The sequence below is a fragment of the Macaca nemestrina genome, chromosome 13, assembly GCF_043159975.1.
Source record: "Macaca nemestrina isolate mMacNem1 chromosome 13, mMacNem.hap1, whole genome shotgun sequence".
Lineage (NCBI taxonomy): Eukaryota > Metazoa > Chordata > Mammalia > Primates > Cercopithecidae > Macaca > Macaca nemestrina.
Window position 1 is genome coordinate 55,349,484 of NC_092137.1, and position 19,417 is coordinate 55,368,900.

General features: G+C 38.5%; 1 protein-coding gene across 5 annotated transcripts in view; it reads right to left on the reverse strand.

The window, feature by feature from the left end:
* LOC105465046 (reticulon 4) overlaps positions 1-19,417 on the reverse strand; it is a 79,810-nt gene that overhangs the window by 50,093 nt on the left and 10,300 nt on the right. For 3 of the 5 annotated variants that reach the window (XM_011713249.2, XM_011713250.3, XM_071076701.1), the window contains exons 2-3: positions 8,231-8,287; positions 5,145-7,547 (exon numbers count right to left, since the gene is read on the reverse strand). The exons of 1 other annotated variant lie outside the window; for it this stretch is intronic. In XM_011713249.2, coding sequence (XP_011711551.2) covers positions 5,145-7,547; positions 8,231-8,287 — 2,460 coding nt within the window. The remainder of the gene's footprint in view (positions 1-5,144; positions 7,548-8,230; positions 8,288-19,417) is intronic. One more of the 5 variants, XM_071076702.1, reaches the window with a different exon arrangement.

Below are 19,417 nucleotides of genomic sequence, written 5' to 3' on the forward strand. Positions count from 1 at the left end.
GTTAAAAAATGGCCATACTAGGCCGGGCCTGGTGGCTCACGCCTGTAATCTCAGCACTTTGGGAGGCTGAGGCGGGCGGATCACGAGGTCAGGAGATCGAGATCATCCTGGCTAACACGGTGAAACCCCATCTCTACTAAAAATACAAAAAAAATTATCCGGGCATGGGGGTGGGCGCCTGTAGTCCCAGCTACTCGGGAGGCTGAGGCAGGAGAATGGCATGAACCTGGGAGGCGGAGCTTGCAGTGAGCTGAGATTGCGCCACTGCACTCCAGCCTGGGCGACAGAGAGAGACTTCGTCTCCCCGCCACCCCCCCAAAAAAAATCCTTATTACTAAAATAATTAATTTAAAATAATTAAGTAATTTCAAAATATACTACACAGTTGAAGTAACCAAAACAGGATGGTACTGGCATAAAAACAGCAACACAGACCAATGGAACAGAATAGATATAACCCAGAAATTAATTCACATATCTATAGCCAATCAATTTTTGGAAAAAAAAAATGCCAATAACATTCACTGGGGAAATGCCAAGAACATTCATTGATACTACTGAGAAAAAAAATCAGTATTTACATTCCAATAGTAAGAATATAGTTTGTCACACATTTCTTTATAAATGGAGGGGGGAAGAAGACCAGAATTCATTAGTTTCTTGACAAACCTGACTCCCCCAAATTAATAAAGCACCATCTGCATCATAATACCTTATTCACCTCTCTTGCAAAATCAGTCTTTCTTCCTAAAACTAAAACTGATTTCTGCCTACAAAATGTCATTTTAAGAAAACAAGAACAGGAAAGGCCTGGAGGCTTACGCCTGTAATCCCAGCACTTTGAGAGGCAGCGGCAGGAGGATCCTTGAACCCAGGAGTTTGAGACCAGCCTGGGCAACAAGGCAAGACCTCCTCTCTACAAAAATAATTAGCCGGGCATAGTGACATGAGCCTGTGGTCCCAGTTACTTGGGAGGCTGAGGACCACCTGACCCTGGGAAGTCGAGGCTGCAGTGAGCCATAATCGCACCACTGCACTTCAGCCTGGGTGACACAGCAAGAACCTGTCTCAAAAAAAAACAAAAGAACATATGAGATAATAAATGATCTGAGGAAATTAGTATTTTATTATTTAATACTTTTAATGTTTAAATGCATATACAGTAAAATGACCCAGAATTTTTTAAAAAACACACTTAAGTATTTCATAATTAGAGATGGCAAAAAACTTTTAAGCCATCTGATAAAAGAGCTTCCCTTACGTTTTATAAGACCATTGCTGTATTTTGGTACATTTGACTTCGGTACACTTAAACTTCACTTTCAGGAAGACAGAGAGGTAAGTACCTATCCTCACTATACAATGTTTAACTACGTCCTCAACAGTGTGTCTACACCAGCTGGCTGTAAGTTGCATAAGGGCAAAACCTCGTCTTAGTTTCATCTTTTCCCCTCCCCCACCCCCCAAAAAAATCTCGTATAGTGCTTGATATAAGCATGTTAAAGCAACTCTTACCTGATTTTACACCTATTTTTTTTGGGGGGGGGGGTCTTTTTTTTTCCTTTTTTTTTTTGGAGAACAGGGTCCTGCTATATTGCCCAGGCAGGTCTCAAACTCCTGGGCTCAAGCCATCCTCCCACCTCTGCCTCCCTGAGAGCTGGGATTACAGGCATGAGCCACCAAGCTCAGCCACTACTTACCTGCTTTTAACAGATGCCTGTTATATAATCAAGTCAAGAAAATTATTAAGTTGCAAGGACTTGAGCTAATCCACCCTTCCTTTTATAGAAAAGGAAACTGACATGTAGAGAAATAAAGTGATTGTCAATGGTATAGTCAAGACTAAAACCTCAGGTCACCTATATTGTTTTCATTACAGTAATACTGGGTTTCCTTCCCATAACTTTTGTAGAATACATATACTGGGTGTTCTAAATAATTCTCTATTCCCTAGTAAGTTGCTATGATAACTAATATCAAAAAAGGTGAAGTCAAAAAGGCAGGAAATACCAATTTTCTCAGAGAAGGGAGATAAACATATTCTAAAAGAGAATGCTCAAGCATTGCTTACACTTTCTTCCACCATCCCCATTAAGCTTTCAAAGGCAATGCCCCCTTTTCTTCCCTTTCTTCTAAACTATTAGGCTATAGATTTCCCACGTTTAACAAAAACAATCCAAGAAGCAGGTGACTCCTGAAATACTGAAATTCCTGACGGCCACATCTACCAGAGAACTGCTAGCTTTAAGTTTCGGGAGGGAGCACTGGTGGGGAAGGGAGACTTCAAAGGCGTTGCTATACTGATTACTCCTTGCTCTTCACCAGTCATCACCACACTGCTCTGGGCTTCTAAGACCCTTCTTTCTACTCTTCCCTCCTAAACCATTTTACTGTGCTGTTTGAAACCCCCTTCCACTGTGAACCAGCTCCTCTAATCCTCAACTTCTTTACTGAACATTCCTGCCTTTACCTCATCTTCACTAAAACCCGGCTCTTCCTTGAGGATACTGCTTTCCCTGTGCAACTTGCTAAATGAAGGCTCAATCGTTCTCTCACACTCTACACACCTAAGGGAGGCGGGGGGAGGTCAGTACCCACTGCTCACCAAACTTTATTTCAGAGGCCTTGGGCAAAAGTCTTGGCTATTCCACTATGTCATTCTCTATCCTTCCTCATTTCTTCTATCTACCATCCTCCAGTTACCTCACTGCCCTTTACCACAGACTCTTACCCCAGTTTTCCTCTCCACCCCTAGTCCTGCCATCATCCTGGGTGACTTCAATGTTAGGTAGAAGTGCAATCCAGTATCACGGCCTCATAGTTTACTTGACCTCACCTCTAGCAATCCTAATCTGACTACACAGTAGGCCTTTGCCTCATGGCCTATCACTGGCCATTATAATCAACCTGAACTGCTATTTCTCTGAAATTCTAAATTCAACATCACACACACACACACACACACACACACACACACACACACCCACCCACACCCACCCACCCTGCTATCCCGCGCATTCATTCTTTCTCTCTTTCCCCTCCTCTGACTACAATCTCCTATCATTCTGGCATGTATTTATTCCTACTACTCTTGGTTCTTAAACCTAATTTGGGCCTTGAGTTCACTGACCATCTACTCTCCTCCTACCTCTCCTACCTTTTTCTATTCACATCCTTCAACTTAGATGCCACAGTCCATCACTTCAAATTACTCTCTCGCTATCAGCCTCGACTTTCTTGACTTACTGTCCTTCCATAGGGCCCACCTACCAAAACACATCCTTGAGTCACTACAACCATTTGCCTTCTCTGAATCCATACCTAGGTTGTTTGGCACAGTCAAAGAAAAGTCACCCTACCATTGAGACCACCTTTCGACCTTGATTAGGCTCCTAATACAATGCCTTTGGTTTCCCTAAGTCAGAGGTATTGCAGACCTCTTCCACCCAATCATGACCTAGTTCATTCCTAGCAAATGAACTAACATACTGCTTTAAAGAATAAACATAAACCAGCAAATAATTCCCTCAACTTTCAGCCACAAAACCCTAACAGTATGAATACCCACACTTTCCTTTCCACTCACTACAATCAAAGCTGTATCCTTCCTTGTAATGCTAATTCTTCCACCTGAACCAGGGAGCACATTCCCTATCCCCTTCTGACTTTCTGCCAGCACCTGTAATCAGATTTTCCCCTTCTCATCTTAAAAAAAGAAAAAAAAAAAAAAAAGGCCCTTCCTCCACTACATACTCTCCTTCCTGCTTGCTAATATTTTAATTTTTCTCCAGTAAAACATTCAAACTTCTTAAGAGTAATCAACATTTACTACTGATTTGCTCAAATCTCATTCGCTTCTCAATCCTAGCCATGCCCAAGCACACCACACCATTTGCCGCTGTCATGCCAACACCTTCCCTCCTTTTTGACCAACTTGCAATCCTTAACTGACCTCTCCAGTATTTGATAATTTTGACCTTCCACCTTCAAGTAGTCCTCTTCTCTTGATTCTCCCCAGTTGATATCTGGGGCTTTAATTTCTATCTCTAAGCCCACGACAGACACATACAGCCAAGATCTCTCTCAAGAGCTGCATATGTATAATATCCATAACTTACTGGATATCTTAAAGGTATGTACATCAATACCAACATATTCAAAACCGAATTTGTATCTTCCTTCTTAAATCTACTTTAATCTCTCATGTTCCCTATCTCAGTTTCTCATACTGCCATCCATACATGTGCACATGCCAAGAATGAAATCCAGGGTTCCTGGGGTCATCTTTACTTCTTCCCCTCATCCTTTACATCCTTATCCATCAAACACCAAGTCCTATGTCTCTGTGCTCATCCCACTGCCTCAATGTTCATAATCTCCTCTTTCTTACATTACAGCAACTGGTCTACCACTGTTCCAATGGTGATGAGCTGGACTGTACTGCTGAAGCACCAGCACTTACATACATAAGCATATTCAGTAAATTTATCCTAATCACTATTTTAGAGAAAACGTAGCCAAATCAGAATACTAATAAAGAGCACATGTGCAAATCACCTTATGCAAATCAGGTATGTGTAAAATGGATAGTCAAAAGAAAAAAAGGAGAATTGGTACTTTTCAAAATAATTCATAATAGCATAACTCAATTTATACTTTTCAACAAAAAGTCTACACTCAATATGCCTAACTTTATACCTACCACTGGAAAAGTACTATACTATATTGAAATATTTAAAACATGCTACAGAAATGTTCTTTAAAAATTAAATATGATAATTTCTGGGATAACAAAAACACATCTGAAAATATTTTAATATCTCTTGCTCTTCATGTTATCAAGAAAAACAAGTGAAATAAATATAAATAGGTACTAAAGTCAATTCTTATAAACAAAAATATTTTCTATTAATAGTTCCATAGTGCATTATAAAAGTGTAACTGTGTGGAAAAGTTAAGGGTGAATGCTGAGTGCAAGAGAGTTAGAAAAACCACTACAACCTTTAAGTGAGAAAGTGGAGAAGACTTCTTATCAATGTGACATATTAGACACTATAAACATAACATAAAACACAAAATGTAGTGGAATGTTCCCTAAGTCAAAAAGTGGTATGAAAGCACAAAATGCATATAGATTGGATTACCTGAAGTTTTACTCAGCTCTGCTGAAAATATAGCAGATGGTGATCTGTCCTCCTTTTCTGTATCAGAAGGAAGATTTTTCTCAGCTTCTTTCATAAGAACTTTGGGTTTAACTATGCCGCCTATCTCTGCTTGAGTGGTCAAAGCAGAAACATCTGGAGGCAATAAGAGCACCTTTGATGTAGCAGACCCATTTTTGGAAAAGTCATCTGAGAAACTGATTTTCTCTTCAACTTTGGGTTGTATGTTCTTCAAAGAAAGGTCATGGGGCAATTCTGTGCAAGGCAATGACCCAGCTCCACCCGGGGCATTAGCAATTTCACTTTTGTGGGATACTTCTAGGTCAGTATATTCCCTGGCTAATTTAGAAAATGAATCAGTTTTAGAACTGATCAATGTAGGGAACTCATCTATAATTTCAATTGGAGATGAATCTGAAAATGTTTCAGTTTCTCTTACTTGTGCTTCCTTAGAAAGAAATAAGTCATCATCTGAATAAACTGCAGTACTGAGCTCCTCCATCTGCAAAGGAATTTTCTCCTTTTTGCTCAATGTTGAAACTTCATCAGGTAACAGGGTATGTTTTGTGTTATCTAAATTGAGCTTAAAAGATTCCAAATATGGCTTTCCTCCCTCAGGTGGTAAAGCACTAAGTTTTTCCTTATTTTCATGTTCTATCATTGACTCAAATGAAGTTTCAGGGAGATTTTCTTTCACAAGCATCACAGCTTCATCTTGTTTTTGTGGAACGTCAGGTATGGAATCATCACTAAATAAGTCAACTGGTTCAGAATCAGGTGAGGAATCTTCAACTAGCTCAGAATGATCAGGCACTGGCTGTTCAACTTTTGCCATTTCTGAATAATCAGAGAAATCTGGAGTTGGTTCAGCAGAAAGCTTTGTTTCTTTAATTAAATCACATGCAATAGATATATAAGGAGCTTCTGTTTCTTGAACAGCTGCATTAATGCTTTCAGGCTCTTTAATTTCTTCCTTTATTCCTGATACTTTTTTTAGTGATACACTCATGGCCTCTTCGTATGGTGGGGGGTTTTCAGGCTCATGTATTATGCTTTCATAATTAACTGAAGAAGCTTCTAATGGTGATGAGCTGGGCTGTACCGCCGAAGCACCAGCACTAGGAACTGCAGAATTCAATGGTGCTTCCATAACAATGTCAGGCAAAACTGGCGAAGGAGTAGCTTCTGATTCTTCAAATGATGGGCAAAGCTGTGCTGCAGGATAGAGGGACTCTTGCATAACTTCTGATGTTTGAACCAAGTCCATTTTTGTTTCATAAGCAATCTTTGTACCAGTAACTTCATTCAATTCACTTTCACATGCTTCCTGTACTAAATCTGGAGTCAGGCCTTCAGGCATGTTTGCCACTACTTCCTCAGTCACCTTTCCTAAATTATCTGTTGTGACATAATCTGTCTCAGAATCCTGTGCTGCTACAAGAAAAGGGTTTGATGTTTTGGTGCTAGTATTCTTCTCTGTTACTATTTGGGCCTTCTTTTCTTCTATTTTTTTTTCATCGGTCTTATTTTCTGAAGTATGATCTCCTAACAAAGGAAAAATGTTTGTTGCAATGCTCTCAGTTGCTGCTGGGTTAAAAGGAGCACATGTGATATATGCTCCTGAACGATCCTTTATAGCTTCTGGTGTACTGGGGAAAGAAGTATCATCATTACTACTCTCACTATCTTTTTCATGATTAGTTTGCTCAAGGGTATCTGCAAAACCTTTTTTATCCACTTTACTTTCCAACTTGCTCTCGATTTTACCTCCAGCAGCCAACACATCACTATCTTCCTTACTATCTTTCACTTCCCATACTCGCTCAAATGGTTTGAAGTCTGCGTATTCCTCCCTCATAGGAGCTTCCACTGCAATTCTCTTTTCATTCAAACTGTCTTTTGCTTTTTCTAAAGACATAACTTCATCCTCTTCTTTAACCAATTTAGTAAGAGCTATAGGCAACTCTTGTTGATTATGAAGGATGTTATTACTAACTAAATTCTCTTCTTCTTTATTTTTCACGATTATTTCTTCCCTAGGATTTGCTACTATTATGGCAGATTCTGCTTTTGGAGAGACACTGAATGATGATCCCATTTCTGAGTATTCTAATTCTGAAAACTCTGTTAAATCTCTATCTACAAGTGGAGTTTCTGCCTTCTCTGAGAACTCTTTAGAAGCTTCATTGACAGTTTCTTGAAGTGTTCCTTCGGTGGGCAATACTGTTGACAAATTACCAAGGTATTCATGTTCTTTAAAAGAAGCAGCTGAGAGAGGAGACAGAGAAGGAAGAGAAGCAGCAGTTTCAAGCAGGACAGATGGGAAATCCTCTTGACCAGCCGAAATAGTGTTACCTGGCTGCTCCTTCAAGTCCATAATATTTTCTGTGACCATGGACAGAAAGGAAAGTTAGAGAATGCCAGTGTTCTCAGAGTTAATGCAAGTTTTATGACAGATTCAAAATAGTGTTAGTAAAGACTTACTGTTTATTAAAATGAAATGTTAATAGCAATTAATAAGTAACAATAGAGTAGACTTTAATCATTACTGAAAATATTAAGCTACTGTAAATATAACATATGCATGGCTACAGAGGCAATTACATGCTATGCAAAGACAAATCAAGTCTGAGTAAACCTCAAATGTTATCAACTAAGATACTAAGAGCTAGTTTTAGAGAAGAGAAGAATATCTGCGAAAAGAGTTTGAGTGACAGTATAGGAAAGAAGGGGCACTGGGTAATTAAATGCCATAGACTGGTATTTATTTACAGGAAAGTCTTTCTGGCTATACTCAAACTATATTTGGAGAAAGGGAATTGTAAATATGTAAATGTAATTCAAGGGTCCAAGAATTCCTTATGTACTTCCAAGTGTTCATCGGATTTTGCTCATTTTTTTCCTTGGGCATACCATATCAAATGCAAATTTCAACTTTTCCAGTAGACAGACATTCTTGGAACCATGCTAATTTTTAGTAAATCCAAGCTACTCTGCATAGAGTTAACACACTAAAAAGTTAAAGTTAGAATACAGAGAGGATAAAAGGCTGGCAGAAAAGAACTTGCCTGCAGAGGAGCGTATCACAGGCTCAGATGCAGCAGGAAGAGCAAAAAGGGTCTCATCTGAAAAACAAATAGAATATAACCTCAGCAGAAATAAAGACAGACTGAAAGGAGACTAAAGATCAGAGGAGCAAGCCAGGGTTCAGTTTGTAATAAGTTAACAAAAAACTTTACAGAGAAAGGGCCAAGATCAAAAGGAAGTCAGAAAAAGAAGTGCCATTAATTCAGGTTAAATCATCACATATATTATAAAGTTAATTAAATGTTATCCATAGAACCTATCATTTTTCAAGACGCAATACAACCTGTTTATGTTAAAGAAACTTATGAATCAAAGTGGCTTTAAAATACTGTTCTACTTAACGTATCACATCCAAAGCTTTCACTCAGGTTTTCATATAGGTAAATTGTCTTGTTCTATTCAAGCCAAAAATAAAAAGCTGAATTTGAATAAAATTAACAACTACAAATGTTTAATCTTTTGTTACTGGCATATGTTTAATTTAGAAAAACACTTTTAAAGAATTACGCATTTTCTCTTACATTCTAAGTTGTTACAGTCATTGTACCCTGTTCTTTGAAGACATTAGTCCTGTGCCAACGTCCAAATGCCAGAGTCCAAAATACAAAAAAAATAATAATAATAATTAACTGCCTTTAGGACGACACTATTATTGGTGTTATTTAAAATTAACCTAAGTGAGGGCTACTTGCTATTTGTATACACAACTAGTGAGAGACAGGCAATTCAATTCCAGAGCCCATTTCCTTAATCACTGTATGTTACAGAACTGAATGCTTATATCTCCTCCAAAACTCATGTTAAAGCCCCAACCCGGAATGTGACAGTATCTGAAGATGGGGACTTTGGGAGGTGATTAGGGTTAAATGCAGTCGGGGGGGGGGGGGGGGCCTGGGCCGAGGGGATTAGTGCCCTTATAGGAAGAGACACCAGAGAGCTTGCTGTCATGCTCCCTGTCTCCCCAGGCACACATAAGAGGTCATGTGAGCACACAATGAGATGGTGGTCACCTATAAGCCAGGAGAAGAGGCCTCAGAAAGAAATCTACCTTGCCAGCACCTTGATCTTAGACTCACCAGCCTCCAGAACTGTGAAAAGTAAATTTCTGTTCAGCCACCCAGCCTATGGTACTTTGTTACAGCAGCCCAAGCTAACAAACACACTCTATATTGGTAATATTAACTTTGTACAATGTCATCTTGAACCTGCAGTTGGGAGACCCTAAGCTGTAGGGAAAAGAAAGAAAGATCAGACTGTTACTGTGTCCACGTAGAAAGGGAAGACACAAGAAATTCCATTTTGACCTGCAGCTGAAAAACTACTTTGCTTAAATGCTGTTAATTTGTAACTTTGCCCCAGCCACTTTGCCCCACCTTGTGCTCACAGAAACATGTGTTGTATGGAATCAAGGTTTAAGGGATCTAGGGCTGTGCAGGACATGCCTTGTTAACAAAATGTTTACAAGGAGTATGCTTAGCAAAAGTCATCACCATTCTCTAGTCTCAATAAACCAGGGGCACAATGCACTGCGAAAAGCCACAGGGACCTCTGCCTTGGAAAACCGGGTATTGTCCAAGGTTTCTCCCCATGTCATAGTCTAAAATATGGCCTCATGGGATGAGAAAGACCTGACCGTCCCCCAGCCAGACACCCATAAAGGGTCTGTGCTGAGGTGGATTAAAGAGGAAAGCCTCTTGCAGTTGAGATAGAGGAAGGCCACTGTCTCCTGCCTGCCCCTGGGAACTGAATGTCTCAGTATAAAACCCGACTGTACATTTGTTCAATTCAGAGATAGGAGAAAAACTGCCCTCCACTGAGATGTTTGGGCGGAGAGAAACATAATCTGGCCTGCGTGCACATCCAGGCATAGTACCTCCCCTTGAATTTAATTATGACACAGATTCTTTTGCTCACATGTTTTCTTGCTGACCGTTTCCTTATTATCACCCTGCTCTCCTACCACACTCCTCTTGCTGAGATAATGAAAATAATCAATAAAAACTGAGGGAACTCAGAGACCGGTGCTGGTGCAGGTCCTTGGTATGCTGAGTACCGGTCTCCTGGGCCCACTGTTGTTTCTCTATACTTGGTGTCTTATTTCTTTTCTCAATCTCTCGTCCCACCTGACGAGATATACCCACAAGTGTGGAGGGGGAGGCCTCCTCTTCACTAAGCTAAAGATCTTCTACAGTTTACACTAGAGAAAGGCCTCTACCATCAGACAATTTGAAAGAGCCTGAGAGATGACTGGAAGGTAATATTCCTTGAACAGATTGAACCTAATAAATTTAGACAATTTCATCTGGATGGACAAGCTAGACAAGGCTGATCAAAACAGATAAAAGTCCAAGAGATGTAGCTAGCATGAATATGGACTTACCTTCCAAGCGTATTACCCTTAATGAATTAGGAGAGCTAATTTCACAAGGCCCTATATATTTTAGATAAATATATACTGGGCATGATGTCATATTTAAAGGATTCTTAGATGAGGGCGATGACAGGAAATTTATGATGTGTGTTTAAAAGGGTTTCCTCGCCGGGCGCGGTGGCTCACGCCTGTAATCCCAGCACTTTGGGAGGCCGAGACGGGCGGATCACGAGGTCAGGAGATCGAGACCATCCTGGCTAACACGGTGAAACGCTAACACGGTGAAACCCCGTCTCTACTAAAAAAATACAAAAAACTAGCCGGGCGAGGTGGCGGGCGCCTATAGTCCCAGCTACTCGGGAGGCTGAGGCAGGAGAATGGCGTGAACCCGGGAGGCGGAGCTTGCAGTGAGCTGAGACCCGGCCACCGCACTCCAGCCTGGGTGACAGAGCGAGACTCCGTCTCAAAAAAAAAATAAAATAAAATAAAATAAATAAAAATAAAAGGGTTTCCTCCAACCTAGAGCAATAGGTAGGATGGGCTATCCAGTCAAAGGAGTAACATAATGGCTTATAAGATTTTTAAATAAAGTGCATATATATGTGTACACATTTTTAAAAGATTACTTGCTATGTGATCTTAAATTACAGTTTCTCATTTGTAAAATGATGGAAAGTTCCCTTCAGCTAAAATAATGAATTATTAGCTTGTATAAAACTGAAATTTGAGGGTCAAAGAGCAAAACCAAATAATTGCACAGCTGCTCCATCTAAATAAGAGTTAGCCAATTCTTAACAAAATAGTTGCCTTTTTTATCTAGACAATATAGTTAAAAGCCATTAATTCAGAGGCTTGTCTATCTGGAAAGTGAATTAGAAACACGTATTATTTTTTAAATTAGTGGGAAAACAAACTTCATCTAAATTTGTGCCATAATTTTGAAGTATTTTTTTTAACATACTGTACTCTTATTCTTACCTAGTACAATCATCTCTTATAATAAAAACTATATTCCTGGAATTTTTCTAAGTAAGAAAGTTTTCAAATTGGTATTTCAAAGATTCATTATGTTTAAGAAAAAAAGAAAAATCTTCATTTTGTAAAATGGGATTAAATCCAGAGTTAACCATAAAACAAGTACTACATTTCTAAAAGCTCTCAAAAAAAATAATAATAATAATCCAGAATAGTTATCTTCTGGGCCTTCAAGAATACAGCTCAGACTCCTAATAAGGCAATCATGGGTCATGAAACTGAATTGCCTAAGTTCAAATCACAAATCCATCACTTATAACGGTGTAACTCTTAGCCTTTCTGTGCCTCATGAAATTTGTAAAGTAAGGATAATAACAGTACCCACCTCAAAAATGTTGTGAAGGAGGGAGAGGAAAAGAAAAAAGAAGTAACAACCTGCCCTAAGTCACAGAGCTAGGAGGCCAGAGGGTCAGAATTCAAAACATCTAATTCCCAAGTGTTTGTGCTTTGTTACTATTATTTTTTAGCTAGGCTTCCTCAAAGCATACGATGTGCTTCATCTGAAGGATGTGTTTATGTACGAGTGCAACTGGTACAATCCTTCTCACTGTATCAGCCCCTCAAGTCTGTTCACCTCAAACAAGGTAAATTGTCACCCAGTAAATACCTTGTAATTAGCAGAAATATTGCATTGATCAACTGCTTCTATTCTACAATATAACAACATTTATGGAAACATTAATGTGGGACAGGTACTGTGCTGAGCCGGCACATATGTTTCAGAAGTTCATTCAGTTCTCAAAACTACCCTGTAAGGTAGGTACTACTCTTATCTCGTTTCACATATGAGAAAACACAGGCATTTAAATCGTATCTAATGATAATACTAGAAAAAACCTGCATTTTAAAACCACAGAACTTCTGCTTCTGGCTATGAGATTAATTACAACAGACTAATTCTTCCAATATAAGCAACTAAAAATATGGGCAAAATACTGGAAGCAACTATCTTGAGACACGGACAAGAGGCAGGACAGCAGTGTGAATTCTGAGGAAAGGGAAACCTGCGAGATGACTACCCTGCTTTCTGTCTGAAGGCACATTCTGGTCTACAGTACAGAGAGAAGCCCAAGAACACCGCAAACTCTTGCTAAGCTAAGGAGACTGAGGAGTTGTCTGGAATTTGTGGGACAGGGTAACAAACAAAGAAAAGCTTCACAGAAAAGGAGCTCCAAAAATCTGGATAGGGGTTCCTCTTAAACCTCTGGGTGAATACTACACTGCATGTGCACAGCACAAGACTCGGCAAAGCCTAGCCAAGAAACCTATGGTAGATCTGCAAGCTACCTGGATTGTATCAAAGGTCAGAAAGTGCTGGAAGACCTGACCTAAAAATTCTGACCAGGCAGAGAGGAAAGATCTCACTAAACACCTCAAGCAGGACTACGCTAAGCCTAAAGGACACTCTAGACCAAGAGTCAGCAAACCATGGCTCATGAGCCCACACTGTATCGGAACACAGCCATGCCCATTCACTTCTGTACTGTCTATAGCTACTTTTGCACAATAAAAACAGAGATGAACAGTCTAGACAAAGGCTGTATGGCCCACAAGCCTAAAATATTTACTCTAACTGGCCCTGTAAGTCTGCAGACCCCCGCCTCTAGACCCACCCTCACTTTACAACCAAAACTTGAAAGGATCAAAATGATTTTCCAGCAAATTAACTGCCTGCCAGAACAAAGTTAAAACCACCGAATCCATGACATACAGTATAAAACAAAAAACTACTGGACATGTAAAGCAGCAAGAAAATATGACCATAAATAAGAAAGAATAGCAAATATAAACAAATAACGTAGATGTTGGATTTGCACTTTTTTTTTTGAGGTGGAGTCTCACTCTGTCTCTCAGGCTGGAGTACAGTGGGGCTATCTTGGCTCACTGCAACCTCCACCTCCCAGGTTCAAGCAATTCTCCTGCCTCAGCCTCTGAGTAACTGGGATTACAGGTGTCCGCCATCACACCCAGCTAATTTTTGTATTTTTAGTAGAGACAGGGTTTCACCATGTTGGCCAGGCTGGTCTCAAATTCCTGACCTCAAGTGATTTGCCAGCCTCAGCCTCCCAAAGTGCTGGAATTACAAGCGTGAACTTCCACACCTGGCCTGGATTAGCAAATTATTAAAATGAAAATTAAAATAGCTATTAAGATATTAAGTACAGAAAGAGACATATAGAGGAGACAGGGAATCTTGGTGGAGAAATATAGACTAAAGGACCAAATGGAGATGCTGGAACTGTAAATTATATTAACTGAAAAAAATAATCACTAGATGAACTTAAAGGCAGTTTAGACAATACAGAAAAAAGATTTATTGATAAACAAACTTAAAGAAAGATCAACAGAAATTATCCAAACTGAAACACAGCAAGGGAAAAGCGCAAGTGAAAAAAGGAACAGTGCCTCAGTGCTGAGAGACAATCAAGGAGTTAAAATACCTGTAATTGCAGTCCCCTTAAAAAGCAACAGTGGGCCGGGTGCAGTGGCTCACGAGGTCACGAATTCGAGACCAGCCTGACCAACATGGTGAAACCCCATCTCTGCTAAAAATACAAAAATTAGCTGGGCGTGGGGGCGCGTGCCTGTAATCCCAGCTACTCAGGAGGCTGAGGCAGGAGAATTGCTTGAACCCAGGAAGCAGAGGTTGCAGTAAGCCGAGATCACGTCACTGCGCTCCAGCCTGGATGACAGAGCAAGACTCCATCTCAAAAAAAAAAAAAACAAAAGCAACAGTGGCCAGGCATGGTAGCTCATGCCTATAACCCCAGCACTTTGGGAGGTCAAAGTGGGAGAAGCACTTGAGGTCAGGAGTTGGACACCAGTTTGGACAACACAGTGAGACCGTATCTCTACAGAAAACTTAAAAATTAGCCGGTGTAGTGGTGCACACCTTTAGTTCTAGCAACTCAGGACGCTGAGGTGGGAGGATCACTCAAGCCCAGGAGTTTGAGGCTGTAACATGTCATGATCACGCCACTGCACTCCCGCCTGGACAATACAGTAAGACCCTGTCTCTTAAAAAAAAAAAAAAACTGAAGAAATTTAAAAAAAAAGATAAAATGGTCTTAAGTAATGCTTAGAGAGAAATCTATAGCTTTTAAATGCTTTTAGAAGAAAGGCTTAAAATTAAAGTGTAAAGCTTCCACTTTAAAAGAGCAAGTTAAATCCAAACAAGTAAAAGAAAATAAGTAGTAAAGAGCAGAAACCAATGATAGAAAACAGATTTTAAAAAATCAATGAAACAAAAAGTTGCTTCCCTGAAAAGATCAAAAGAATTGACAATCACCTAAAATGATCAAGAGAGACAGAGACTGAGAGACAGAGAGAGGAAGCAAGTATTGAAAATAAAAGAGGGACTATTACTGTAGGTCCTAAAAACATAAGAGAACATTATGCACAAATTCATGGCAATAAATTAGACAACTTAGATGAGTAGACAATTTCCTTGATGTCTACTTATCAAAATGAAATAGACAAGTTTCTTTATACCCAGTCATCAAAATGAAATAGATGCATTCCTTGAAAGACACAAATTACCAAAACTGACACAAGCAGAAATCAAAAATCAGAATAGCCCTATGTGACTATACTTGTAATTTAAAACCTCCACGAAGAAAACGCCAAGCACAGATGGAGTACATAATCATTAGTGAATTTTATAAAACATCTAATCAATAGTACCAACCTTACACAAACTCTTTCAGCATATAAAGGAAAAGCAAACTCTTCCCCAAAATTTTTATAGATTTATGCATTAATACCAAAACCAGAGAAGGATATTACAAGAAAATTAAAATTAATTTATATAATATTATTCCTTATAACCACACATGCAAAAAATCTCCAATAAAATAGTAGCAGATTGAATCCAGCAACTCATAAAAAGTATAATAATCACCAAATGGGGTTTAATTCCAGGAAGGTAAGATTGATTTAACATTCAAAATCAAACAATAGGCCATGAGCAGTGGCTCATGCCCGTAATCCCAGCACTTTGGGAGGCCGAGGCGGGCAGATCACTTGAGGCCAAGAGTTTGAGACCAGCGTGGACAACATGGTAAGACCCTGTCTCCACTAAAAATACGAAAATTACCCAGGTGTGGTGGCGTGCACCTGTAGTCCCAGCGACTCGGGAGGCTGAGGCATGACAAACGCTTGAAACCAGGAGGCAGAGGTTGCAGTGAGCCAAGATCGTGCCACTGCACTCCAGCTCAGGTAAGAGAGTGAGACTCTGTCTCAAAAAAAAAAAAAAAAAAAAAATTAAAAAAATTTTATAAAATCAAATAATGAAATTCACTATAGTAACAGCCCGAAAAAGAAAAACCATATGATCATCTCAACAAATGTCAAAAACTTATCTGACAAACTTCAACACCTGTTATCATAAAAATTATCAGCAAACTAGGAATAGAAGGAAGCTTTCTCAACCTAAGAGTCAGGATATCTAGGAAAAAATACGCAGCTAACATCATACTTAAAGATGAAAGACTAATGCATTCGCTCAAGATTCTGCATAAAACAAGCAATCTACCAGGCTTCTCATAAAGATCTGAAGAGAAAAGTAAAACTATCTTAACTTATAGACAACAGGACTGTGTAGTTGGAAAATCCTAAGGATTCAAAATAAAATAACCCTACCAAACCCGGTAGTGAATTTACAAGGATATAGGATAGATGCAAAGACAGTATACAAAACTTAACTCTATTTCCATATAGTAGCAACAAATGGAAAATGAAAATATTTTCTAAATATCATTTACTATAACAAAAAAACATAAAATATTTAGGCATAAATTTAACAAGAGATGCACAAAATTGCTATACTGAAAAACACTGCTGAGAAATTACAGATGATCTAAACAACAGAGATAGCACAGTCATGGGTTTTAAGATGTTAATATTGTTGAGTGTCAGGAAGCAGTTCTCTATGAGTATATTGTGTTTTTACACATTTTCCCTATGTTCCTATCTTTTAAAAATGTTTGTATTGTGAACAGCCTCAGAAAACAGAGCTAGTTTCTTCTTCTTCAGCAACAAGCAGCCATGTTTATTGTGTGACACAAAAGATTTGTTTCCCTAAGCTTAAGATTTCTGTCCTATAATACAACCTGCTATAGGTGCAGATCTCACTCAGCCATCTCAGTGTTGCTCCATGTGAAATGGGGCTGAGGGAACTAGCACAAGAAAATGCTAATATTCTGGCTACTGTCATTGCTGTGAGTAATAAAGGTCCTCTGCCTCTGACCCAGGCATCTTATATCCTCTACCAGCATCCATGAAACTATATGACAGGCTAACTTGTTACCTTTGAAGTAATGTAAAATCTCAAATCCTAAGATGTCACTTATTCCCCCCTACTAAGTTAAAGATTCAATGCAATCCCAATCAAATTCGTAACAGGACTGTTACAGAAATGAACAAGCTGATTCTGAAATTTATGCAGAAATACTAGATACCTAGAAGACACAAAACAATTTTGAAAAAAGATCAAACTTGCAGTCACACTACTTAATTTATGACTTGCTATAAAGCTACAATAATGAAGTATTGGCATAAGGATAGAAAAATCAATAACACAAAATAGATGTATATAAATAGACACACTTCATATGGTCAATTTTTTTTCCCAAAGGCATCAAAGCAATTCAATAGAAAAAGAAAAATATTTTCAAAAAACTCCGCTGGGAAAACTGGATATTATATGCATGGAAAAAAAACAAATCTGGATCTACGGTAACTCATACCATAGACAAAAAGTACCTCAAAATGGATAAAGACAAACAAAAGCTAGAACTATCAAGCTTCTAGAAGAAAACAAAGTGTCTTCACAAACTTGGAAGTAGGCAAAAATGTCTTAGACATCACAAAGAAAGCACTAACCATGAAAGAAAAAGTAATTATGACTTCTCAAAATTAAAAACTTATACTCATCAAAAGAAATGATCAATAAAATTAATAGGCAAGCTATAGACTAGCAGAATATATTCACAACACATGTATCAGACCAAAGATTTGTATCCATAATATATAGAGATAACTCTTACAAATATGTAGGAAAAAAGGCATACAACCCAATTTAAGAATGGGCAAATTACTTGAACAGACACTTCACCAAAGAAAACATACACATAAAGGACATGTAAAAGTCCTCTAATTCTTTAGTCACTAGGGAAATCTAAATTAAGATCACAATGAGGAACCACTACATAACCACTAAAATGGTTAGAAATCAAAAAACTGACAATATCAAATGTTGGTGCAAATGTAGAGCCACTAGAATTCTCACACATTGCTGTTTGAAGTGGTTGGGGGAACAGTTAAGCAACTTCTTATAAAGTTAAATATATAGTTACCCCATGACTCAGCAATTCTACTCTCAAGTATCTACCTAAGAGAAATGAAAATATATGCATACAAAAATGTCTATGTAAGAACGTTCACAGCATTCTTTTGTTCATGGTAACCAAAAAATATAATCCAAACGCCCAGCAAGTGAATAAATACTTAAACTGTGCTATATTCTTAGTATGGAATACCACTCAGCAGTAAAAAGGAACAAATTAGAGATACCTGCAGCATCATTAGTAAGTCTTAAAAGCATCATGCTGAATGCAAGTAGCCAAGCACAAAATGTATGATTCCATTCATACAGATTGATGCTTTAAAATACGTAAAACTAATCTATGATGAAAGAAATCAAAACAGTAGTTGTTTGGGATTGGTGTAGGAGGTAGGAACCAGAGCAAAGAATTGAAGGACTAACTGCTAAGGACCCAAGAGATCTTTCTAGGATGATAGAAATGTTGTATATCTTGTCAGGGATGTGGATTAAATAAATGTATGCATTTGTCAAAATATGAAACTGTTAAAACTTAAGATCTGTGCATTTTACTGCAGGTAAATTATATCTTAATAAAAACATTAAAATGAAAAAAGTGTATGGGCATTCTTCAACAAATAAACTGCAGAGAGAGAGAGACCACAAGCAAGGGAGAACCTGTTGACAGATTAAAAGACTAATAAATCAAATTGATCTACTGTAACATGTGGACCTTACTTGAATTCTGATTCTAACTGTTAAAAAAAAAAAAAAAAAAAAAAAAAAAAAAAGACCATTTATGACATTCAGTAAAGCTCACACCAGCACTTTGGGGGAACGAGGCAGGTGAATCACCTGAGGTCAGGAGTTCGAGACCAGCCTGCCCAATAAGGTGAAAACCCGTTCTCTACTAAAAATACAAAAATTAGCCAGGTGTAGTTTTGGGTGCCTACAATCACAGCTACTCGGAGACTGAGGCAGGAGAATCACTTAAACCCAGGAGGTGAAGGTTGCAGTAAGCCAAAATTACACCACTGCACTCCAGCCTGGGTGACAAGAGCGAAACTCCATCTCTAAATAAATAAATGGAAATGTGAACATTAGCTGGATGCTTGATACTAATTCTATTGTATTGAAGCCATTTTAAACACAGTTTTACCCTCAACTCTTTTAGTAGTCCATTAAAATATATACGTTTGATTCTATCAATGTTAAACTTAACCATAGCCCCACAACATGTTTCATTAACAAAATTTTAATAAGGGAACAAGAGTGAGTTTGGCTGATAAGAGGGTAAATGAGAAGGTATGCTGTAGGTGGCAGTTTCTCAGTCCTTGTTCAAAAGTGATGTCTTATAGCCCTAATCCTTATGGCCGATCTGTGTGTAGTACAGATGGCCTATAAAATATAATGAAATACTTACTTGATTTTCTATATTCT